Consider the following 27,593-nt stretch of genomic DNA (forward strand, 5'->3'; position numbering starts at 1 on the left):
GAGATAGCAATATTGGGCTCACCTTACATGAGCTGCCCTACGGGTCTTTTTTATTGTTAAAATAAAGACCATTATTCGAGAGCTGGAGTTATTATTGAAGAGTTACTCCAGTCATACTTCCTTGGAATCTGGTGACTCACCACGCCGGATTGCTCTGTCAGGAGAGTGAAGTCAAGATCCTGAACAATACAAGTAGCAAATCAAATAAGATAACGAAAGTAATACACATCTCATGAAGAAAAAGTATTTATAAAATTTGGTGGTACTCATTGACGCACTCAAGTTCATTTTCTAACTCCCTCTCAATGTCTTCAACTTGCAGAGACTTTTTTGGACGAGATGGTCCAGCATCATCACTCATTATGACAATAAGAAGATTTTGACACAAAAAAATTGAAAAACACAAACTTATCGTTTACTTTTTTAAATGGCCCTTTACAACAATAACCTAATTTTTTCTTGAAAACCAATTGCTGTAAAATGTTGGTACAATTGTCAACAACAATGCCAGCTACAGAAACAACCATTCGCCGCGAGTGCCGGCAGGAAAATGATGTTTGTGCAGACATACTACTCATGGCCGCCGGCACCCAGTGCCAGACGCCGAATGGCTCCGACCGGAGTCACCGGCAGCGAACCTGTTAAATCTTGTTTCCGTAGATGGCTCATACCGGAATTATACTGAACTCATAATTTTAAATGAATCATGAATCATTTTTCAAGTGCAGCCATGGAATTGTCGTTAAAGTTTATTTTATTTATTTATTTAACGCCTAAAGGGCTTTTACATGGTTGGTAGTATAATTTTAATTTGACAGATACTTTGAAACATAAAAAATAAGAATAAAATTACATTTGATAAAAGCTATGCAACAAGTCATACAAACGCAAGAAACAAAAACAGAAAATTACAGCTATTTGTAGGTTTACATGATGTGTTTAGGAGTATTGTTGAAATAAATGTTTTAAATGATCCACAAAACTTGCCAAGTTGGTATTGAATATGTCAACATCACCCAAGTAATGATTTCCCATGGTGTGAAGTCATTGATCGGAGAGTGGGCAATGTAGTTACGCTTATGTGTGCTGCTGTAGAATATTGTATTTTGTCGTGTTGTTACTATGGGTGTATGTATGTTTATAAGTTGCAGGAGTTCACAACAGTCGAATTTAGAGTTAAGTATTCTGAATAAGAACGTTAAATCGTTTATTTTACGTCTATCTTCTAATGTATGTATTTTTAGAGTATTTAATAAGAAATTGTATTTTTAAATTAATACAATTATAAATGACTAGCGACGAAGACAATAATATTTTCTTCTCTATATTTATTTACAAGCGTAAAAACAATCTAACAGAAGATTTTGGGTTCAACCATACACTGTAGTTCCTTGGCGGCACTCGTCGCCGCCAAGGAACTACATGAGAATAATGTCAAATTGGCTTTTCTTTCCAACATCCTAACGTATTCTGATAAATTATAGTTATTACAGAACAAATTTAACATTCAAATCACGTTGACGTCAAACCCATAGTCGATGCGTCGCGTATCAAAACTAGCAAAATAGTATGCCAGATACCAATGAGCGGGGCTTACACTAGATGCACAAAACTCGAGTTCCTTTAATTATCTCCGTGTACAAATGGCCTAAGTGTCCATATAATATGGCGGTAGAAGGAATATATAGAAAGAGATTATTTTTGCAATCTGAACCTGTTTAATACATGAATGAGAAAATAACAGCAATAATATGTACCTGCCAATCTCGATGGCGGTGTACAGCTTGGGCAGGAAGAATTCATCATCCTGCTTGTGCCAGACCCTGATGTAGGGGGTGTCTCGGATGATGGTGGGGAAGTCGGGGGCGGAGGGGTCCTGGGGGGAGAGGGTGAAGGAGTCGGGGATGAATTCGTTGGGTTTGGGCAGGGCCAGTTCCTCGCACAATCCTGCCGCCTTCCACTCCTGTACAAATATCACAAAATAATGCATTAATTAAATGAAGGGTTCAATTAACTAAATCCGATACACTGAGTCTAATGAATTCCAAAACTGAGGGACCTATCCTCTTAGAAAGTTATCCACAATGGTATAGTGTCGGACAGCCGACGGCCAGAGTTGTTTGAAGTTGGAGAGGAATTATATTGGTAAATCCACGGAATCCGATTTCAAAGTTAAAAAGAATAATATGGTTAGTCAGAATCCTTTCCCAATTCTAACTGTCAACCACAGCTACCCCAATAGTTGAGTCAAATATTGATTACAGTCCACAATAAAACAACAAACAGATTCCATACAATATTGCCACTCCACATTATGTACATTCTCAAATTTAAGACTGGTTTGGGGTTTGTAGAGGCTAGGTGCTATACAATTAGAATAATAAAGGTACCTCGATGGTGTCCTGAGGAATCTTCTCGAGGTGGTACTTGGTTCCGTACCAGGGCTCTGTCTGGTCGCACATGGGCTCGAACTTCTTCCCCACCACGGCCACCCGCACGCGCTCCGGCTCCAGCATGTCCAGCAGGTGGGTGATCAAGTCGGGTCGCCACTCCGTCAGGATGTGGTGCGCTGTCAGTATGTCCTCCATGGGGTACTCCTGATAACAAACAAACAATTATTAATGTAGTTATGGTGTGTAAAACTTACTACATACTTTACTTTGATTATTAAAGATCCTCTAGTCTTTAGTAGTTAATATTACACATTTTGTCTATGATTTTAATAGAGGAACGAGTTTCTTTTTCTTTGTAAAACCAAACTACTCTCATTGTTTCAAAATGTCATCGTGTTGAAGTACTTGAAATTTGTAAAATGGACTAAATTACCTGTAAGCCGTGAACATAGTCGGCGACGAAGTTCCTGGGTTCCTCCTTGTCCTTGAAGCGGAAGATCATGGCCAGGATGTCTCGGGACTCGTCGAAAATGGATTGCTGAGGACCATCCTTCTTCAGTAGGTTAATATACTGAAAATATCTTAAATCATTACATATTCTCACGGGGGCGCGGAACTGACAGAGAAACAATGAAAGAAGAAGACAGTGAATGCTGTAGAAATGAGATCCCCGAGGCGTGAGTGTGCTTAAAACATCAATGACCGTGTTAAAAATATAGAGATCTGGAATGCTAGGCTGATGTAAGTGTCATGAATAAGTTTAAGAAAGGGAGTGATATGAATATGCAATGCGGATGTTATATGTAGAAGTCAGGGACACTGTGGTAGGCACTCCGGCAAGGGGCTAGTAATACCAACAACCTCTGTGACCGTGTGTTTATACTTGGAAGATTGCGGCGCGTTTCATAGCTGTAGTTACATTCAGTTAAACCGGTGAAAGATCACCATTCTAGTGACCATTTCGGAGTCCTGTAGAGGTAATCTCACCTGGAAGGTCAACTTGATGATGTCATCCACGTGCAAGATTCCCTCCTCCGTTAGGTCCACCTGCACGTTGAAGAAGGAAAAGCCACGGGCCCCGCCTTGAGTTCCTCCCACCAAACTGGAAACAAACTAAATATTAACTTAACTTAGTATCGCAGGCAGAGGTGGCTGCACCCTTGTGTCTAAACAACTGGGTATCTAGTACCACCCATTGATAAAACTATAACAATAGGATCTAGACTGAATCTCTCATTAGGTGGTATTTGTGAGTGCGCTCAGTAATTAATTTCCGAGAGCCGATAGTCAAAAGTCGCCTAATTAAGCGCGGCAACTTGGCTTACACCGAGCTTCAGTTAACTGTCAATATAGATAACTTTTTGAATAATGTCGTTCGTTATGCAAAATTACTGGCTTATTAATGAACGGAAAAAGCCTAACGAAACCTGTAGAAATGAAAGAGGTCATATAATCGATCAATGAATTCGTTTGTGCTTGGGAAACGGAATTCAGAAAGTTGTTCAGAATATCACGAGTTACGGCCACAGACCTCATCGACCAATTTATAGAGTCAAAAGTAAATGCCAACTGCCAATGTTTGTCAAAAGTGAGTAAGTATTTCAATTCGATATTGCCAATTTATTCGTATTTCGATGTAGCCATTTAGGAATGACGATCCATAGACAACAACCGCTAGTGTTGCCATCATAAGGCGATTTCTTATTTCGATATTGGCTTGGCTATCGACACGCCTATGTCCATGCTTGGAAAATCGATATAAAAACGTTGTCTGTTAAGCCTATTGATTTGATCGTGCTAGACGCTAGACACCGTGGTCAAATTGTTGATAAATTTGAATAGGTGAAGTACCATCAAATAGCTGGCAATGGCGACTGAAACAAAATGATAAATGTAACAAGTGGTAGTTAGATAAAACATTGGTGAAGACGCTGTGCGGAGAAGGAGGAGGACTCACCTATTGCACCAGCCTCTCTTCTTGAGCGCCGACAGCAGACTGCCCGGTCCCTCGTGGCCGAGGAGGTGCGCCAAGTAGTGGCCGGGCTGCACACCATCAAAAGATACATACATTATTAATACTCTCATTTCCATCTTATTTGTATTTTAACCCTGTTGAAAGTCAAAGTAGGAAAAAGACAAAATACCCCCAACTGTCAGGCGAGAATTTGTGGGATTTACGTGTTTTGCAATTAAAGCATTGCGTGGAAAAGAGGCATTATCGGACTAACTGCCTTTTTACTATTATTAGCCCAAACGGTAGTCTGTCGACTTTTATACTATTTTGAAAATTCAAATATTTTCAGTTTTGCAATGCCGTTTTACATAAATGAATTTTGACATTCATAGACAAAATATATTTTAAGCTGTCATAGAGGCTACATTAATGAAATAAACAGTAGAATCCACAAAAACATTTTGATTTTGTCCTCTACACAGTTTTCAAAGCATAAAGGTTAAAATTACAGCGTGGATGATATTAGAGCTCGCACAAGTGCATGAGTGCCGACATGTTGACGCGCACATGTGCTCGAAAAACAGTCCCTGGGTTAAAGATTAAAAGAGAAGCTGTACAAAATATATATTCTTCTTGGAATGGTGGTGATTAAAGAGGGATGCTTGGGTTATTCAGCCAGCCGACGGCTATCATGGAAAGCATTCATTTCAATGTTTCCAATGGTTGTCACCGACAGCTGGACTAACTTGACAATGCTGAATTGTAATACTGAATCAGCTGCTTTCAAAAACAGTATTTCCGCCTCTGCAAGGGGGAGAGAGAACCCTGACCCTGCCAGTTTTATAGTTGTGTTCACAATAACACTACAAATACACTTGGGAAAACATGCACATACTAGGATTAAAGATTGGTTTATCTTACGGCACTCTTGTAATGATGCTTGGTGTCGGGATGCGGGAAGCTGATGTTCAGGTTGCGGATGTCCTTGATGGGCACCACCGTGGCCTTTGTGCCCAGCCTGTCCAGAGTGAAGGGGTGCACCTCCCAGTTGGGGGCTTCCGCATTGCGATCCTCCACTTGCGAGAACATTTCCACCACTATGCGCTCCAGTTCGTCCAGAGGTTCTGCACAGATAAGTGAACATGAACAGTGTGAATACAGAACACATTTGAGCAGAATGTTTATAATTTATCACCTGACTGGAGCCCAACTTCAACCAATGCATGACTTCTCTTCTGATTGATTCAGCCTGGGAGCCTGCACCAGACGGGTACAAATAGTGCATACCCGATAGGCATTTTGGGCAAACCAGAGATTAAGACTATTGGATCATATGGGAAATTGACACAATAGAATCCCATTAATTCCAAATACCCAGATTTTAAGTTTTTTTTTTACTAAAGTACGATTTCCGTGGCCGCCCTTCAAATTTAGATATTCTAAATAAATTCGTAAAAAATACAACATATTTCAGTGTAAATCAAAATTTCGTGGACTGTCCTTCAAATTCAGATTAGTATTCAAAGTAAATTTGAAAAAATATTTATGTGTAAATCGAAATATTTATCAAACACAATCTTTAACTGCGAAAATGGAAATTTTCAGCATTTTACCTCTACAGCCGGCCAGCAGTCAGATTCAAATTTGCAAAATAATGCGATATATAATTTGGCACAAATTTTGGAATTAACGGGATTCTACTTTAGTAGCTGCGATGGGTGCATGTCACGTACCTTTCCCCAGGACACACAGCGTCATGATGTTGGAAGAGTACCACTTCTTGTGGAACTTCAGGAGCTCCTCGCGGACATCAATTCCCTTCTGCTTGGGAATCGTCTCCAATGTCTCTTTGTTACCTGAAAATCACATTTCTGAGATTAATTGAATGCAGCTTATAATATACTAGCTGACGTGTAACCAGCGTTGCTGGAGGTTATCCTTAGCAGATAGACATATACCATCGAGGACTTTTCTGTAGACCTTTATAAGATATACAATTCCGTAGTACATTATTTTGATGTATCTCATAAGATTTAGCCAGCGTTAGCAATGTAGCGCTCGAAAATATATATTTTTACGACTTAATTACGAAACATCGACTTTTCTCTACTTTCTACAAATATAATATGCATGTATTGTTACCGGAGATGTATGATATCTAGGAATTGTGTACAACTCCTAGGGAATGTATTCAATTCTGAAGCTATTTAGGAAATGTATAAAAAAAAAATTTTAAATTATTTAATACATACATATCCTGGGAAATCTATACATTTCCTAGGAAATGTATATAATTCCAATTTGGTATTATGAAATGTATAAAAAGAATGCTTTCTGTAATACAACACGTTGTTTTATTTGTTATATTCTTATAAAGTTAAACTTTCATTTGGTCAGTTATCAGTTTGTTATTTAAGTAATTATAAATGTCACAATATTAAAGTAAAAGTCTTTTGGGTTGGGTTGGGTTAGGTTAGGTTAGGTTAGGTTAGGTTGGGTTAGGTTAGGTTGGGTTAGGTTAGGATAGGTTAGGTTAGGATAGGTTGGGTTAGGTTAGGTTAGGTTAGGATAGGTTGGGTTAGTTTAGGTAAGGTTGTACGTGCGTACTGACTGTTTGCGCGGCACTAGCGCGATCGCCTGATCAGACGATGCAATAACCTTCCTTGCGCCGCTATCCCCGCGTACCCATTGATATCTTAAATGTTTTACATTTCCGATTGCCATTTGGGAAATGTGTAATAATAATTTATTTCACACGTTTCCGGGCGATTTTAGGAACTACATACATTTCCTAGGAATTGAATACAATGACGGATTACATACATTTCCGTTAACATATATATAAACCTTCCGGAAGAAATTCTCTAAATGATAGTGAAAACATTATCAAAATCCGTTGCATAGTTTAGAAGAACTAAGCTCACAAAAGCGGATAGCAACTCTATTTTATTTTTTAGAGATCATACAGTCTTCATAAATATAATCCAAAAATCCATCATGATAATCATATTATTAGTCTTACCAGATAATGTGTTTATATATTTATAAAAATTAACAAAAGATTTTTTCTCTCTCATGTTAAAAAAAGTTTAATATATTTTCCATAAATCTAAATAAGGGTACTTCACAATAAAATATAAAGAAAACACACAACAAACAACAGGAACCTGCTGAACGTTAGGCAAACAATTGAAGAATGGAGAATGACGTGCGAATGAGTAACTATGTTATTATTTTAAAATGGCTGCTCTTATCTGATTTATTATTTTTTTAAATTTTCTTTTTGTTATAACTTTATGAGTAAAACCTCGAATTGTAATATTTATTCATTGAAGACAATATTAGCGATTCTCAAACTAAAATTTGAATTTGAAAGAAAAAGATGCAGTGGCATCTAGAGGCCTAGGAATTGAACCCAGACTAAGTGGTAGAGCAGCGTCCCGGCAAGGCTAAGTTCCTGGGTTCAATTCCTACTAGTAACTTTTTCTGTTTGATATTTTAGTTTGAAAATCGCTAATATTGTCTTCAAAGACTATATTTATAATTTGATTGCTAATCAAATGTAATACGAGTTGATTTAGTCTGGTAGGCTGGCTCACAAGTAGTTAGGGAAACCTTCTGGGAGACTTACCAGAACCGAATCTGCTGAAAGGATGGGTGGGATCGGAAGTAGACCGGTTGAGCTGGTCCAGTCTCCAGTAGTCGTTGCAGATGTTCTTATCATGCTCCGAGTTGACGGCATTCAGCTCGCGATCCGTGGCGGTGCTCGTGAACTTGGGCGAGATGAAGAACTGGGCAAAACTGCAGAGCAAAGAAACACTGTTTATTCACTGTCCAATGTGCCTGTCAACCCCTCAGGAATATCAGAAGGTCGGAGAATTTGTGTCTATTTCTGCTTTGTAATAAAATCTGCGTTTAACAATTGTGTGTTGAACACGGCAGGTCTCCGAGGACGCTGTAGCTGGTATTTGTATGTTTGTGTGTTTTGCGTTTGAGCATTGAGAATGTATTTATATAATACGACACGCACCGTGGCCGTGTCGAGTCGTTGTGTGTTTCCGAGGACACTGTTGCTGGTATTTGTGTGTTAATGCGCTGTGCGTGTTATTGAAAATGTATTTATATAATACGACACGCACCGTGGCTGTGTCGAGTCGTTGTGTTTTTCCGAAGATGCTGTTGCTGGTATTTGTGTGTTAATGCGCTGTGCGTGTTATTGAGAATGTATTTATGTAATTCGACACGCACCGTGGCCGTGTCGAGTCGTTGTGTTTTTCCAAAGACGCTGTTGCTGGTATTTGTGTGTTAATGCGCTGTGCGTGTATTGAGAATGTATTTATATAATACGACACGCACCGTGGCCGTGTCGAGTCGTTGTATGTTTCCGAAGATGCTGTTGCTGGTATTTGTGTGTTAATGCGCTGTGCGTGTTATTGAGAATGTATTTATATAATACGACACGCACCGTGGCCGTGTGCGTTTGAGCATTGAGAATGCGTGTATTTCAGGTTGCTCCGTGCGTCATACGGTAGGTTGTTAGTAAATTGTTGTATTGCTGTTTACGACTAGAACCATATAAGTCAAAGCTTTTGACGCTAGAATCTAGAACACAAGGGATGGGGAGTATCCAAAGCATGTATGGAGCCTAGACTCACATGTCCAAAGCTTCAGAGAACTTGTCGGGAACAACGTCGAAGTAGTAGCAAGTGTGGTCCATGGAGGTGGAGGCATTACTATTCCCACTGTTTTCAGCCAAGAACTTCGAATACTGGTTTTCCTGCAACAACAAACACGTTTTTTTTACTATAATATAAATATATTTTATGGAGCAGTTTAATAATATTTGGCTAATTTATATAGCGCCGTTTTCGTGAGAAATCACCTCAAGGGCTTTAAGCTCCGGTTATGCATGCACGCACGTCCATTGTTTTAAATTTTACACCCTGATAAACAAGCCTTCAAGTAAAAACCTTACTAATAAACGTTACATAGACTAAAGTGAAATTTAACAGGCATACAGTAAAACATTGCTTACACAGCGGAAGAGGCGTGTTTAGCTGTGCTAAAAGCTATTGAGTTTGGTGAGGAAATTCATGATCAAATAATAAAATCATAGGTTAACAAAATATTATAAAAAATAATAACAGGAAAAATTCAAGATTTATCACGCTGTGGAAATGAGAACCCTGAGGCGTGTCTGTGGTAAAACCATATGTGATTGTGTGACAAATGCGGTGATTCACAAAGAATGCAAGGCCGATGTAAGCGTAATGATTAAGATCAAGAAAGTTGTAGAGCGAATGAAGGAAGAAAGGAGGAAGAAAGGAGCACTTTAGGAGTGTGAGGTGAATATATGAAGCGAATGCGAATTGTAAAGTCGGGGACGTCCGAGAAAGACATAGCACAATCAACAGAAGCAAATACTTGAGTCGGGCCATGTCAAGAGTCGGAATATAACAGAAGATTATGTATGAGACAGAGTATTGAAGAGTACAAAATGAGGCAAGGAGTGTGTGATGTTTAGCGGTCCGTGGTAAGTGTCTGCTTGGGTGGTGAACTCAGTGGTTAGTGGTTGAACTAGACAATGAACTCTCACCTCCGGATACTTGTCGGTCCCCAGGAAGAGCATGTGCTCGCAGAAGTGCGCCAAGCCGGGGAGTTCGTCGGGGTCACTCATTACACCTGCACAAAATAATACTTCATTAGGGCAGATTCTTCAGTGACCAGTTGTTAACCCTGTACGAATCTCAACAATTTAATTTGGGAGCCACAATACTTAATACTTAAATTTACTTGATTCGGTGCCAAGGAGGGCACTGTTAACACACTATGAGCGGGAATGGTATTTTTACCCGCGCGGCCGACTGGTGCTTATCGGCGGGACGGGTAAAAATACCCTTTACACCGGCTCCACTTCAAAGGCGAGGAAGGAAAATTATTATTATTGTTTCCCGTGACTATTTAATCTAAACGCTTGAAGACATTACAAACTACACACACATATAACAAAAAAAGATAAGCCGTTGTTTCTTTTATGTACACACATACTCTTGCAATAATTAGGCAATTTTATCGTGTTAAATTTCAAAGATTGTTTGTTAGTTGTACTGGGAATATGAGTACCTATTATATTTTTATGACGTGTTATAAATTCATTGGACCTTTACTTTTATGAGATAATCCTGATGATGTTATTACAATAATCATTTCCTGAATGAGAGATAACACAAAAATAGTTTAGCAATTGGATGTATTCCCGGCACTCGTTACTTGTGAAGATAGAGTGGTGCTAATATACACATGCTTTAGTTATGATTAGGATCCGGAATCGCGGTGGCTTTTTGAAGAATTCCAGGGACGCTCATTATTAAAGGCAAAACAATTAAATTATCGTTATTCAACGGGTTAAATTCGTTTTAAACATACTGTCCTTTTGCAGCTGCATGTAGTATACATACTAGAGGCTTGGTCTGAACAAATTCTCAATTTTACATTATTTTTTTAAAGAAATTAATTTTCATACGGGGAATATTATTATTTATTGGATAATTTGTATAGCGCCGCTTTTGTGAGAGGGGCGCTTTACAGTTGATGCAGGTATTACAGAAAATATAAATATTACAAAAATAGAGTGAAGTTAAGTTAAGTAAAATGAAGTATAGGAACAGGTGACACGAAAATAGACGATGCAGACTCTGCAGCAAGAATCCTAGGCGGTGAAGAAACTGAAACATTCCACTTGAAGTGAAATAACACAGAAGTGCGCTATATAAATGTCATGTTATTATTCTTATTCCCTTTCCCTTCCCTTCCGGCCCTGCTTGTTTCGACACTAATCGCGCGCAACACTAAAATTTAACAAAGTTTCATCACAATAGGATGAATGATATAGAAAAGAGAGAATTTTGATCAAAATTTCATAACGCAGAGCTCACCATTATTTACAGAAACCTTTCCTAGCATCCACACAACTGGCCAACGTTTCATTGATATAGGAAGAATGGTATAGGAAAAAAAATTATACACACTTAATAACGCCAGAGCTCACTTTTATGTATAGAAACCTTCCCAGGCGTGTGCACAACAACTTGCACAACAACTCGCCAAAGTTTTATCGCAATCAGATGAATAGTATACGAAATAAGGGAATTTTATACAAATTTCAAAACACCAGAGCTCACCATTATTCATTTTTAGCAACAGTATAAAACAAACAATACAAAATCGAAATAAAATATAATGATTTCTCATACATTATTTACATTTAAAATGTGGTGGACTAATTTGGCTTTAAATGTATTGAAGTTTAAATTAAATATGTCAGCGACATCACTTAGTTCATTGCCCAACCTATGTATTCTTTCTAACACAGAATTCGTAGCAAAGTTATTGTTGTAGAATAAAATATTCCGTCTAGTATATTTTGGAGGTATATGTAAAGATAGCAAGTTTATAGTGTCAGGGCAGTCTAACCTTGAGTGAACAATTTTATATAATAAAAGAAAATTATATATAGAAACCTTCTCTTGCATCCACACAATAACTCACCAAAGTTTCTTTGCAATCGGATAGGAAACAATGGATTTTATGCACAAATTTTGTGTTGCCAGAACTCACTTTTAGGTACATAGAAACCTTTCCAGGTGTGTGAACAACAAATTGCCAAAGTTCAGACATCCAAACATACATTGATTTTTATATATATTGAAAATATGAAATCAAGGTTAAAATTAAATTTAAACAATATTAATAAAAGACAATACAGTTTCTTTGTTGGTATCACTATGTAAGCCAGTACTGTGATTCAACTACGGTATACAAAATTTGAATTTATGTGGAAAGGTTTATATCAATCACACTAAAATAATATTATGTGACGTACTGCTCTTTGTCCTTTTTGTGGTAAAAATGACTTTACTTGACTTGTTAACTGAAGCTCGGCCCAGGAAATATGAAATCCGATACTTTTGTTTATGGTGTTTATCGTACCACGTTGGCAATCCATCAACTAATTCGTAACTAACTTCTAAAAAATGAAATATTTCCTATCGGCTTGTCGTTTAAAAATATTTGTTTTACAGTAAAACATACCGATTTACCATTACCTATTGTCTCTTTTCTTTCTCATATTTTGTTCATTGAATAGAAAAAGACGAAATTATTATTATCGATTGCCAACGTGGTACGATAAACAAAAGTATCGGATTTCATACAGGAAATATGAAATCCGATACTTTTGTTTATCGTACCACGTTGGCAATCGATAATAATAATTTCGTCTTTTTCTATTCAATGAACAAAATATGAGAAAGAAAAGAGACAATAGGTAATGGTAAATCGGTATGTTTTACTGTAAAACAAATATTTTTAAACGACAAGCCGATAGGAAATATTTCATTTTTTAGAAGTTAGTTACGAATTAGTATTCATCAATCATCACCATGGCCGCGTTTATAGTACCTTCAATTAATCTAATAAATAAGTGGATAAAACCTCATCCTGAGCTAAAATTTGATCGTGGGGTGATTTATTGTGACGTGTGTGATATTTCTTTAAAACAATTAAAAAAATATACAATAACTAAGCACGTTTCAAGCAGAAATCATTTGATAATGAAGACAAATGATAAGTGTAAAACAGATTTCTATTTTGATTTAGCTATGTTTTTAATATGTTCTAATATTCCATGGACAAAACTAGACAATTTTAATTTCCGTCTTTTTTTTTCGAAATATTTGTGTTGTAAATGTTCGACTATGGATCTTCCGAGTGAATCTACTCTCCGAAAAGTGTATTTAAATAAAGTGTTTTGTAGTGAAATTAACGATATCAGAAAAAAATTAGGACATTCATATATATGGGCGACAGTTGATGAAACGACCGATAAGTTTGGACGCAATATAGCTAATCTGGTCGTAAAACCACTAGGAGACATTGTAACTCGGTCATATTTGATTGCTAGCAAGGTTTTACCAAAAACCAATGCCGAAACCATAAAGGATTTTGTAAAAAACAGTTTAATTTTTTTGTGGCAGGAATCTGCAGTTAATAACTTCGAAAAACTTTTAATTTTAACAACAGACTCTGCCCCTTATATGCTAAAAGCCGGACGCGAACTTAAAGATGTGTTTCCCAATATGATACACTTTACCTGTTTGGCTCATTCACTAAATCTAGTCGCTTCAACTGTGCGGGATAAATATAAGAAAGTGGATGATCTTATTTCCTGTGTTAAAAAAATATTTTTGAAAGCACCAACAAGAGTAGACATATTTAAAACCATGATTCCAGATATTGCACTACCACCAGAGCCGATATTAACGCGTTGGGGAACTTGGCTCAAAGCTGCTGTTTACTATGGTCAACATTTCGAAAAAATAAAAAGTGTCGTTTCAATTTTAAATGAAAAGGACGCTGTGGCAATAGCGAAAGCTAAATTATTGTTTGAAGATGCGAGTATTAAGGGTGACCTAATTTTTATAATGGAATATTTCGGAACAATTCCAAATGCTATTAAAAAACTCGAGGATCCTAAGCTTACTATCGTCGAATCGTTCGAAATTATAGATGAAATAAGGACTCTTTTATCGTGGAGCAATGAAGAGTGGGAAGAAAAAAGATTCGATGCCATATTAAATAGAAACCCTGGCTACGATTAATTACGGAGCATTAGTGAAAATTTAAATGTTACCATCGATTCAACACAACTCTATAAATTTGCTCCGCTGACATCTGTCGATGTTGAACGATCATTTTCTATATATAAGTGGATTTTTGAAAATAGGTATAATTTATCACCAGAAAATATGGAACGGATTCTTATACTGTATTATAAAAATAATGTTGACGTCAAAATGAATTGATCCTGCATCATGTACAATGTACATTTTGTTCGAATTCACAACAGGTAAGCATTAAATAAAGATATTATTAAGAGGTGTGAAAGTTATTTCTAATAGGCTTCTCCGAGAAAACTTTTCAATGTCGACAACATACTTGACTCCTGGCATACTAAAACTGAAAAGCGGTCTATAAATAAGTGTTTCATAAGTAGGTAATTATTTTCCCTTGAGTACAGCACTGGTAAAGCCACCGCGATTCCGGATCCTAGTTATGATATACAGAGTTACAAAACAGACGTGTTTTTAGTGGAATTTATTTGATATTTTCTTTTACCCTTCAAAAATGTCTTCAGATACTAACGAAAGGGATGAGGATATATTTTTGCGCTAATCGCGAAAAACACCCGCTATAGGCTAGAGCAAGGCTGCCCAACCTTTTTAGCAGTTGGGCGAAATTGACGATTTTGAATCACTGGCGGGCCACTGAATACCTGACGGTTCCTATTTCCATGGGGGGGGGGGGTTGTTAGAGAATTTCTATAAAACGTAATTCCCCACAAAAAAAAAAACTAAATAAGTGCTCCGCACAAAATATATTTGAAATCCATGGGGGGGGGGTTGTTACGGAACTTCGCTGAGAAAAAAATTCCGCACACCCGAACGTCATATGTGATACCCCACAGCAATTTTTCGAATTCCATGGGGGGGGGGGTGGCTACAGGATTCCATTTCGACGCAAAAAATATTATGTCGAAAACCGGTGTATTTTTGTTTCAAAAGTAAGTTCAACAGGTTAGATTTTTTTCGTCGCTGATTCTAGTTCTGAGTAGCCTAAATAGCGATAAATCGCCGTCGTTGGCAACACTGGTGACCGCGCGCAAGCTGCATTGTTTGTTTTACCGCGGGCCCGCGACACTTTTTCAAATTGGCGGATTGGCGGGTTTTTTGAAAATGTTTCACGCGGGCCACTTATAATTCGTTCGCGGGCCACATTGTGGCCCGCGGGCCTGGGGTTGGGCAGCCTTGGGCTAGAGTCTATTGTTTGAAGCGCCCGACTACAATGTGTTAAGGGAACATTTTTATTTTACAATCTGTTTTGCGCGCGTTAGAGCGAATCGCGCGACAAATGGAGGCCACAGTGCGACACCATTGGACATACCAACATCGTGGGAATCATTAAAACCATTCCGGAGAAAGGGCACGAGCCAAGTATTTCTTACTAAGGGTTTGAACGAGATGCAAACATCTCATGGCATGCCATATTATCATACACATTTTATATTTAGCAAACCTATTTTGACATTGTTATAATTAGCTATTTTTACAGTGAATTGTGATCTTTTGTGTGCGTTTCTAATTTGAAAATCTAAAAGTAAAATGTTTATTATGTGTTATTAAATTATAAAATTATTCCGTTATCGCTATTTTTGATATAATTTTTTTTTTTTTTTTTTTAATAATTCTTTATTGACTGAAAATTTTTACATTTTTTTTTTTTTTTTTAGACAATATATAGATAGTCCCACGAAGCTGCCACATGGCTGCTTGTCTGCAGGTTCTATCTCAATATACAATTATAATACAGTATAAGTCTCCCGTTAGATGAAATAAATAACAGACTCTTACATACAATCATAGAACTCACTAAAGCGTCCCAAGTACACTAACACTTTGAATGACAATACGATAACGTACATTCAAAAGTACAATTTTACACAAGTTACACAGATAACACACATTCAAAAATTAGACATTTACGATAACACACATTGAAAGTGAATAACATCGTACTGTAGCACAATGTAATAGAATTATAATTCTAGTTAACTAAGTCAAAGTATTTTTTTTTTTTTTTTTAATATCCACTTATCAAAAGCGAGTGATTGTAAATAGATACAATGCATCATGTTTTTGATTTGGTGCACTGCGAACATCTTTCTAGAGTTTATGGTATATTTATACCGTCAAATAAATAAATTAATATGATTATTTAGTTACCAATGTTGACGTCCATGGCAGCGGCTGATTTATCTGTAGTGGGATCGCTGACCAGTAAGATCTTCATGCGGTTCTTCAACTCCAGGCCACTGTAAAGAAGTTAGTCTTGGCTAAGTTTGTCTTGGCAGAGTGGTATAGTCCTGACATGAAACGGCCACTGATCTACGGTGACGGTTTCAGGCCCAATAGAGGCCTCGAACAACAGAGGCCTCGCCAACAGATGAAAAGGCCCTATCAATATATAATAAAATACAATTCTTCTATCTGGTCCCCTCACTTCAAAATCCACTCTGACTCCATTGAAAAAATTCAGCATAAATTCCTAAGATTCATTACCTATAAACTCGGTCTACCAATTGAAACAAAAAACTACAATCACTTGATGAAAGAACTAAACTTATAAAACTCTCGATAGAAGACTTGTTTCAGACTGTATTTTTATTTATAAAATTGTTAATGGTATTATAGACAGCCCTGATTTATTGAGTCTAATTACCTTTCATATACCTACAAGAGCTAGTCGATCTAAAATTATTTTTTATTGCAACAAAAATATCAGGACTGAGTCATTTAGATACTCGCTTGTACCTAAATTGCATGCAGTTGGCAATGTTTTCTCAGAAGTAGTAGATGTGTTCAATTTCATGGAATGAAGTTACAAGGCTATAATAACATACCTCATAAATAAATATTAATGTTAGCTTTTGTTATATTAGTGCTAAATTATTATAATTATACTCTGTGTTTGTAAAAGCCACTATGGGAGTGTAATATAAATAAAAATTTAAAAAATCAATTCGATTTCGTTCGACTTCGATCGACTGCATATCCGAATTTAACACTTTCAAACTAAATAACTTTTTTTTCTAAATTCATTTGTTTTTGAAGATTTTATTGCACATGTTTAAACCATTGAGATATAGATGTACACAATTTGTTGGGGGATCAAAAAAATAGTGGTCAAAATCACCTTTCGGAGAGGGGTGACTTCTACATACCATTTATAAACTTATTACAATGACACGCCAATCAAAAAAAATCTAAAAAACGAATCACACTTATATATATATATATATGAAATACATGATAATACACAACTGTAATATGTAGTGTACAACTGCTGACCCTGTACTAATCGCAAGTCACTTGCATTAGTAGTCACCTATGATCTGGGGCCCGAGATGTGCCCACAATGCTGTGCAGAAATGGGTGGTCCTTTGGAAGACTACATTTGAGATTACAGGCGTCATGTGGAAAAGCCATACTTGTTCTACTGGTAAGAAATTAGCGTCATTAATCCCTTCGGCACCGGTGCATAGTTGGGAAACAAAACAATTTTATTAAAAAAATTATTTCTTATCCAAAAGTATCATAAAATCGTTGACAGCCCTGTTTTACTAAAGCCAAATTTCGATACTTGCCCAGCTATTCCAAGTAGAATTAATTTTGAAGGCAACAATAAACTCACTACTAATTACTCTATTATAATACATATTTTGCTAGATTATACATGTTAAAAAGTCACTTTTTTCAAATAAAACATTCTCTGTTATTATAACATTCTAGGCCTTAATAGAATTTACTTTATATTAATTACTATTCATTATCATAAACACCTCATACCTCGAGTTTTGTCAGGTCTTATACAAACCTAGTATTCATTCAACTATTACTACACTATTCTATTAACAACTGTATCACTTGCAATAGTATTTTTGTGTACACATTACTTGTTCTGTAATCACTCTATTGTAAAAGCCATTTTATGGCATTTAAATAAATAGATAAATATAATATGAGGGCGATCAGTCCAACAGCTGGAATGAGGCAGAACGGGAAACAAGCTGAATACTTCTTCAGACAGCAGTTTAGAGTAACGTACCACACAAGGGAGGAATGGGACATGGTCCAGGTCCTACCAACAAACAGGACCTAATCTGGTTCACAGATGGGTCCAAGATGGAAGAGGGAACAGGAGCCGGGGTCTGTTTGCAGGGTTCCAAGAGGGAACTTAGTATACCTCTAGGAACACTGTATTTCAAGCTGAGATGGAGGCCATCTTAGGTTGTGCAAGGGATAACATACGTATCGGGTACAGGAATAAGAACATGGCATATGCTCTGATAGCCAGGCAGCCAATGGCACTGCAAAGTAACCAATGTGACTCCAGACTGGTGATGGAATGCAAAACCATTCTTGAAGAACTTGCTACCATCAATAAAATAACTCTGATATGGGTACCAGGACTAGCAAGGAAAGGGGGCGAAAGCACCACTTGCGGGATCCAAGCCGGCCGTACGAGTAGCAGCTTGCCACACTAAAATATATATTGAAAGGTGGGACAAATCCCGGCACTGGGAGGAATGGGAAAGGGCATGAGGCAATCCAAAGTACTCGTAAACGGACCAGCCCCAAGGCGAACCAGACAACTACTCGATATGGACAGAAACTCACTGAGGGAACTGGTAGGACTACTAACGAGACACTGCCATCTCAGGAGGCAGATGCAGTTGTTGGGAGTGGAAACCAACACCAACAGATGCAGGAAATGTGAAGAGGATGAAGAGACTCCGATTCACCTTTGGTGCCAATGTCCCGCTCACGAGACACATTGTGGAACCATAAGACATAGCCACATATCCAATGACAACCCTGCTGAACTTTATAAAAGGGACTGGGTTGTAGTTAAAGGATTGAGGTAAAATGGGAGATAGCACAATGGGCTATGGCCTAAGTGCTCACGGAAACTATATGTAAACCGTCTCCTATATTAAAAAAATATATATATATAATATGACTCTCCACCACAGTAAAGAATTCCAGTAAAATTTTTTTTATGAAACATTTAACACCCTCGGTGTTGGTAGGTTTCTACTTAATCATTTATCTTGATAAAAATTCTTGGATAATTCCAACACATCAATTAGTTACAAGTTTTAAAAATTCACTCTGATTAAATACAAATAAAGGAAATAATGATTAGGATTCGCTCACCGATAGTCCCGCTTATCTTCCTGACTTTTGGCAATGCCGTCCCAACGACGTGCCACCTGTCCCTCCAGGGCTGCCGCAGGGGGCGCCTTGGGGGCCGCGGGGGCGACCGTAGCAGGGGGAGCTGCAACCATCTTGCTGTGGATGTACCGCGACAGGGATACGGAGGTTATTTTGTTTCTGCACAAATAAAATACAGCAATTAACATAATATTTGCAATAAAGTCTGCCTGTGAGTCAAACCTAGCTCAATATCATGACCTGAGATAGAAGAGGGGTTGCATGGTAGGCATATGCATAAATATTGGGTAATTATTTTCCCAACCGCCGCACATTTAAGCACAGATTATGGAAATTACTACAAGAAACAACTATTTACTTGCACAAAATAGGTTATTAAATTCTTAGTTTGGGTTAAAATTTAAGCATATTTAGATTGCCACGAAAATACCGCAAGCGTCATTCCATACAAAAGAATGGCAAATGGATCGTTTTAGGGTGAATTTTGAACTTTAATTGAATATCTATCTATCCCGACATATGTTTCTTGTAGTAATTCAGTTGAAAGGAAGTATATTTTCCATAATATGTGCCAATTAAAAGTGCAGTGGTTAGTGAAATATTTACTAAATGATGTAAAATATATTCCAAAGCCACTTCAAGCAACTTTTGAACGGTGGTCTTTCACCAGGGCGTTACTGAGAGTTACAGTAACCGGTAACTCTGACGTAACAATATCAATTTCAGTATTATAGAATTTCAAAAACAAATAATAGTAAGTTACCGAGTTCGGTAACTACTCCGGCAAGCGAAACCACTATTCTAGTGCGTGAAAATCTTTACAAAGGAGAAACACAATAAGATTTGGCAGCCGCGAAATAATTATGACAACGTCTGGAAAATTATACGCCTGTAACGGATGGTTTATCGATGTTATTTCATCGCTCCGTTAAACATAACTTAGAAATGGTCGTTAAATTATTACATGTAACGTTGAGTGATATGAAATAATATTATACTTTGAGATCAATATAACCTTAAAGTGTACTCACGGGAAAGTGACTCTGCGAAAACCGGGTGTAAATCCAAATGCTCCAAACACAATCAGAGATCGGGAACGTAAACAATGCATTCAACTGCACAAATAATATCTATGTACCTGGCTAGACAAAGCTAGTCAAAATTTTGTGCAACACCGCTGAATTTATCGAAATACGACTTTCCGACGTTTCGACTTTTGAGATTTTTTCCAGCGTTTTCCAGAAGCGCAGCCGCAGTTTGACATTTTGGTCATAGACAACTTTTATAAAAAATATTTTTTTCTCTCTGGAAGCTCGCAAATAGGAGCCTACTTACTTTATTTTTTTTTTATTTATTGATTTTATTTTAGTAATTTGTACATTTAAGTTTACAAATGACTAATTAATTGTTACATATAAATATACTATGTTTTATTTTTTTTCTTGCTTGATGTGGCTCCTACACAACATCTTGAACTTTTCAATTGGGGCAGACTTAAGATTTTCCGGCAGCGCGTTATAGTATTTCATCGCTTTATATAATATACTATTCTGGGTATTCGCTTTGTCCTTCTTTGGTAGCCTGATTTCATTGCACTTCCTAGTTTTATGTTTGTGAATGTCTTTGTTGTATACAATTTTATTCGAAAAATATTTGGGTAACAGGTTGTTTACTATTTTGTGCAAAAATATCATCGTGTTCAAGGTCAACATCTGTTTCACCGTTAGCCAATTTAGTTCGTTTAACATTTTATTTACTTTTGAATATCTATTTCGTCTGAGTATTGTTCTCATTGCCCTATTTTGGAGAATTTGAAATTTATTTTGCTCTCGGTCGTTACACAGGAAAAGGATAGTTGAGCAGTAATTAAAATGTGGAGCAATAATGGAGTTATAAATGGTGATTGCAGTTTTTTCGGACAGTTTTTGGCGAATTCTTCCCAAAAAAGATATCTTTTTTCCAATTTTCTTTTGGGTATATTCAGCATGTTTGTTAAAGTTGAGTTTGGAATCTATTATAACTCCTAAGTATTTTATATCGGTAACATTTTCAATAATTTCACCATCAATTTTGATTTTGCTTTCACTGGATGTCTTCTTATAACCAATTACCATACATTTTGTTTTTTTTTTCTATTTAATTTAAGCTTATTTATTTTTAGCCATCTTGATACATTATCTAGTTCATTATTTAAAATATGTATTAGTTCTTCATAGTTTTCTCCAATTATATATATAAGTGTATCATCGGCAAATAGTCGTACTTTGCATTTTGAAAACATTTTCACCATGTCATTAATATAGAGTATGAACAATAGAGGTCCAAGGACTGATCCCTGTGGTACTCCTAATTTATTTTCCATTGGTTTTGAAAATTGATTATTAATTTTTGTTACCTGTATTCGGTCTTTCAAATACTCTTTTATTAATTTAATGGCTAGAGTTGAGAAACCAATTTCTTTAAGCTTTCTTATCAATATTTCTCGATCTATGGTTTCGAATGCCCTTTGAAAATCCAAGAATATTGCTAAGATAAATTTATTACTATTCATTCCTTCTTTCCATTCTTCAACGATTACATTTAACGCTGTTTCACAAGAATTATTACATCTGAATCCCGATTGTTCTTGGTATAAAATATTGTGTTCATCTAAGTATTGCAATATTTGTTCTTTTATTATCACTTCAAGTATCTGTTCATATTTCGGTAAGGTGTTTATTGGTCGAAATTCTTCACATTTTCTGGTATTTTTAACTTTTGGGACCGGTATAATGGTAGATAGTTTCCATGACTGTGGAAATGTTCCCTCTTCAATTGTCTGATTAATAATATTTAATAGAGTAGATCCAATTACTGGAAAAGCATCTTTTATCAGACTATTAGTTAATCCATCTGAACTATTTTTTGATTTAATTTTGTTTAACATGTTAAATAAATATTCTGCAGTTATTTTTCTGAAGACCAATAATTCTTTGTTTGAGTTGTTATTATCATTTGTGGGGTTGAAAACAATGTTAATTTGTTAATTTGAGCGATGCTTTCTATAAAATATTTATTAAAGCTATTAGCCATGTTTTCTTCGTTTATATCTTTTGGGAAGTTTACTATTTTTATGTCGTTTTTGTTATCGCCATGTACTAATTCTTTAATGCTTTTCCAAATTTTTTTGGGATCCCCTTCTTCCGAGTTTATTTTATTTTTTATGTACTCATTATGCGTTCTTTTTATGTCTTTAGAGTATTTATTTCTCATTTTTTTGTAGTTATTCCAATCTATAGTACTATTAGTAAGGAGTGCTCTCTTGTAAAATGTATCTCTATCGTGCTGCATTGTGCGTAGTTCTTTTGTGAACCATTTATTATTGTTTCCTTTACGTATCTTCTGTTCTGGAACTACTTCATCAATGGATTTTTTAATGTTTAATATCATCTGGTCAGCTTTTTTGTTATATTCCATTTGATTTATTTCATTCCAATCAATAGTCTCTAAGGTATGAATGAAGAGTTCTTTATTGTATCTTTTGTAATTTTTAAATGTTATTACTTGTGTTTCTTTACTGGAGTTGTAGTTTTCTCTGTCATTTATTAGAATTTGAATCATATTATGGTCGGTAATTTTAGGTTTATCTAATACATTAACACATAGGTTAAATTTATTTGAGATAACCAGATCAATCAATGTTTTAGAGGTATTAGTAATTCGTGTGAAATCTTTAACTAATTGTTTCATCCCTGCAGTTTGAATAATAGATTTCAGTTTTTTTGTGTATATGTCTGCATTTGCTTTAACATTTATATTGAAATCTCCAACAATAATGTTAATATTTTTATCTTGCAAATTTTCCATGCTCCATCTTTGAAAATATGTTAAGAAGTCGCATTTACTTGTGTTTGGTGATCTATAACAAACAGTATATACACCTTTCTTGATTCCTGATTTAATGCTGATGGCTAAAATCCAACATTGTTTTTCATGTTGGTGATTTGATATCACTTCATATGGAACTTTATTACTTAAGAGAATCATCACTCCTCCTGTATGTCTGCTATGCGAGTCACAACGGACTCGCTTACTCAAATCATAGTGAACGTACATAAATTAATTTTATAGGCGGAAAGGTGTATTTTTAATGAACTAGATAAATAATACTATTTTACCTTACGTATTCCATTGCTAGACTTGATAGTAATAATAATTGGATAATTTGGTGACAGGAAAACTCAACTTAAAATTTTCCATCGTACGATTTTCATAACGATCATTCAGAACACAATACCTAATGGAATTCTAGTCCAGTATTATTATTCGGTCTTTACTCTACCCTATGGGCACGCGAGAGCCCGGAACTCATTCCGAGAGTGCTTTATTTATGCTCATGCCTATAGACAGCCACCGAGAGTCACATGACTTAATATTACATCATTTCTTCTATAGGGCCCTAACCTCGGTGGGGGCCCTGGCTGGATAACAAAGTGATATACATTGAGGACACAGGACTAAATATTATACATAATGATTGTAAAACGTTGTGTGTGCAATGATGGAGGACTAGTTAGTATTGGATTAAACTCGCGACGCCTGAGTGGTTATCCTAACCAAATTTGTAATAATATATTATTATTTTCTAATCCTAATTTGTCCACTTGGCTACTAAGCCCCCGCCGCTCATTTGTCTGAACGGGTCACGTTCAGGGGGGGGGGAGCAACATAAAAACAAAAATGGAAGAAAACAAAGAAGATAAAAAAGCAATTTTTTTCTTTGATATTAATGAGAAGGATGTGCTTGCTTTTCTGAGCATAGTTTCTCAAAACGAGGTTGAAGTTTCGAAATCGCCACTCTCGTCTCTGCCTCTAAATTTATTTTTTGATCTGTACTTATTGAAGTGAAACTTCTTTAGGCGCGTAATGGATTTTCGATGGACGGAGTAAAACCGAGTCAGGATCGACACGAAAATGCGGGTACCCCCACCACCGCTCACCGTTCACTGTCCCTCTCTCACCATATGCGCTTGTTGAGGTGGGGGAGCCGCTCACGAACGTTCTCTCTCTTCTCTTCTTTCCTCTCTCTCAGACACCAGCGAACTGCGCCACGCCAAGCATCAGCTGCTTGGTTAGTATACTGCGTCGTGAGTGTAATACGAGTGAAATACGTAATTGATTGTGGTTCATACGGTTTAACAAAAGAAGTTTCACTTCTGTCTTGCGTAGGCTTGACACACCCACTTTTTTCTTAATTACTGCAACTGCAGAGAAACCTGTCTCACACAAGTATGATGTCGCAAACGGTAATGCTGATGAACTCAGGACTGGCGCGGGACTCAGTCACTCCGAAGTGTGCGTGTGGAAGACGCTATAAAGATTGCCTCACGACCAGAGGCGGATTTGCCCTTAGGCCTATGTAGGCCCGGGCCTAGGGCGGCCAGATATTAGGGGCGGCCAATCGTGACATAAAAGTCACAGATGATAACAAGAAATTACTTCCTAAGTACCTAAATATTTACGTACGAAATAGCGATATGCAAGAGCGTGTTCACACACAGCACACAGCGCGCCCCCACGCCCCGCAGCCGCCCTCGCCACACCTATCATGCTCCGTCGCTCGCGTATTTCCAATCCATTCAGTTGCGCTAGTGACTGAACCGCGTTAGGTATTGTTATGCATAATAGCGTGTTCACACACAGAGCTATAATATGCGTGGGATGGCGTATTTCAGCATATCGCTCGCCATACTTTCCAATTTGGAATGTACGGCGAGCGATATGCCGAAATACGCCATCCCACGCATATTATAGCTCTGTGTGAACACGCTCTTAATCACCTTACAAAAGCTATAATAAATAAATAAATCAGAGATTATAAAATAATACAACAATAAGATGTTATTTATGCCAATTATGAACTTTCCACTGATGACAGTGAAAAATAAAGTGTGACATTATAAAGGTATTTTCTTTAAAAAATAAATATATATATATATTTAGTTAAAATCTATGAAAAAGGGGGGGGGGGTGGAGGAACGTAGGAATAGGATTAAGAGGCAAAAGATTTTTATTTCTTTTTAGCATTGTTCTAAAGTAGCCTACGGAGTTCGGATTTGTGACATCTATGGTCAAAATAGATAAAGCATTGCAATTTGCAATTGCTCCGTGTTAAAATAAACGGCTGGCCAAGAAAATGTTTTAAATAATTACAATAAATGTTTTACGAATGGTAGGAAATGTGGTCCATTTTTGGACCGAAATCAATCGCAGAAAAATAAAAGTGGTCCGTTGTCCATTTTTCGACCGAAATCGTTCCAGAGGAACAAACCCGCGTAGGGATTGGAAATACGCACCCGCTCGCGACAAGCGACAGCAGTCAGTACCGGCAGTGGTCAGTATGCGTACAGTACAAACTGTTTTAAATGTTTTATTCAAATTCTTGAAACCTTAGAAAGTATTACAAACTAGCAGCTATTATAGTTAACTAAATTTTTGAATCGATTTCAATAAAAGTTGTCAATAAAGTAAATTCATTATGTAGTCTATAGTCTATATCAGGGGTCTCCAAACAACGGCCCGCCAATGTCATCAATCCGGCCTGCGACAATCGACAATTATACAGTAATTGAACTAGCGAATTTAGCAAGCGTATTTTTTTACATTAATTCCACACAGGAGGCTTTGAGAAAAATATTTTCCTTCACGACCTATGTCATCTTAGGTGATGCTGTGTGGAGGGTCTTTTTAAGGAAGGGAAGGATAGTAAGTTCTGAAAAGGAAAATGTATGAGGGGTGGGTAGGAATCTGGGGATTAGTGTGTCCAGGAGTGACATACGTATGAATACATCCCTCCAACTGCGGTGCAAGGCGATGGGTCAAGATAGTCCGGCTGGAAAGGTCAAACGGTCTCCCTCACCCAGTCTCTCTCGATCCGGCCCGCCACGCAGCAGTTGGGCAGACGTATCCGCCGCCAAGACCTGGACAAATCTCACCCCATGAACCGTGAATGATAATGGCAGGAAAATTAAAACGGTTTTGACCCTAGGAACTTACTGAATAGTTTGGATACTCGTGGTCAATATGATGGGTACTGAGAAAGGGGCGGCTACATGATCTGGGGCCTAGGGCGGCCAAGACTGCAAATCCGCCTCTGCTCACGACGCCCCTGGGATGATCCCGCGGCGCCCCGGGGCGTCGCGACTCACAGTTAGGGAAGCCCTGTACTATAAAGTTTGCATCTACGTATTGCTGGGTTTCTGATTTTCCGAAAAATATAAATCAAAAGCATTGTTGTAAGCATTTAATTTGTTTTTTTTTTGAGGGGGAGAGGGTTGACAGCGAAATTCAAGAGTTAAGGTTTCGGTTGAATTTTGTGTTATTTGAACCGGTTCTTCAAATTTGACTCTATTTAGGGAATGCAATTTAAATTAACCAAAACTCATTAAAAAAATGTTCTCAGCCAGGGTTTTCAAGAATTACCACAAACATTTCAATTTTTCGCTATGGCCAAGTGGGCCGTATGAAGTTGAGATGCGGGCCGCAAGAATGGGGCCGCGGGTTGTGCATCACAGGTTTCTGAAAAATATTTTTTTACAGCCGAAAACCAAAATTTTCGACAATTTTGACAATTTTTTTCGACATTTATGACAAGTGCGATTTTACAAGCGATAGGTAGTAGATATAGTACGCACAAGCTGGTGATAAAAAGACACAATTTAGTGATATTTTTCTTGGAAGCCTTGAACCAGGTGTTGTTAGTTATAATGCGTTGATTGTTTTGAAGGGGAAATTGAGAAGCATGAAAGCAAAATCTTTAAAAAAATCATTAGTAAATTTGAGTTATATAAGTGTATTTTTCAAATTTATTTTGTTAATAGGTAATACCTACTCGTATTTTGAAAATATACTGCACATTTGCGAATATATTGATAGTAGAGTACAATAAGTACATATTTACTTTTAAAAAACCGTTTTGGATAAAACGATTAACGGCTGTAAAAAATTTAGTCCGTCCCCTCGTGCTCGTTATAACCAACTTTGACTGTATGTCAAAATATACAATTTCAAGTGTACGCTTTAGTATAAAATGGGATTATTTTTAAATGATAAACTAATGTATTCAAAACAAGGTTTTATGCATAGCATAAAGGATAACAAATAATTATAAGCAATAATTAGTCTCCCGAAATACCAACACCTATAAACAACCAACTTTATTTTTGTAGGAAAGGCATTGTTAGTGCTAAATTTTTCACTAGATGGCGTCGAGACATATGTTATCTTCATTTATTGGTGAAATATTTTTGACTTGTCAAATATTATTGTTTTTTAATGATAAACTAATGCTTATAAGACAAGGTTTTATGCATAGCACAAAGGATAACAAATAATTATAAGCAATAATTAGTCTCC

The 27,593-nt window shown here is 36.8% G+C and overlaps 1 protein-coding gene across 1 annotated transcript in view; it reads right to left on the bottom strand.

Moving 5' to 3' along the window:
- The window catches only part of LOC149409747 (insulin-degrading enzyme-like), a 36,012-nt gene extending 15,579 nt beyond the window's left edge, over positions 1-20,433 (bottom strand). The window contains exons 1-13 of the mRNA XM_089649396.1: positions 20,231-20,433; positions 19,182-19,358; positions 16,188-16,276; positions 9,944-10,029; positions 9,003-9,124; positions 7,979-8,148; positions 6,081-6,203; positions 5,269-5,471; positions 4,351-4,436; positions 3,381-3,495; positions 2,827-2,964; positions 2,391-2,597; positions 1,758-1,963 (exon numbers count right to left, since the gene is read on the bottom strand). Coding sequence (XP_089505522.1) covers positions 1,758-1,963; positions 2,391-2,597; positions 2,827-2,964; positions 3,381-3,495; positions 4,351-4,436; positions 5,269-5,471; positions 6,081-6,203; positions 7,979-8,148; positions 9,003-9,124; positions 9,944-10,029; positions 16,188-16,276; positions 19,182-19,358; positions 20,231-20,310 — 1,802 coding nt within the window. The 5' untranslated portion in view covers positions 20,311-20,433. The remainder of the gene's footprint in view (positions 1-1,757; positions 1,964-2,390; positions 2,598-2,826; positions 2,965-3,380; positions 3,496-4,350; positions 4,437-5,268; positions 5,472-6,080; positions 6,204-7,978; positions 8,149-9,002; positions 9,125-9,943; positions 10,030-16,187; positions 16,277-19,181; positions 19,359-20,230) is intronic.
- Positions 20,434-27,593: the final 7,160 nt, after the last annotated feature.

This window comes from Hesperophylax consimilis, chromosome 29 (genome assembly GCF_061612785.1).
Source record: "Hesperophylax consimilis isolate HC1 chromosome 29, BYU_Hcon_1.0, whole genome shotgun sequence".
NCBI classification, from domain to species: Eukaryota; Metazoa; Arthropoda; class Insecta; order Trichoptera; family Limnephilidae; genus Hesperophylax; species Hesperophylax consimilis.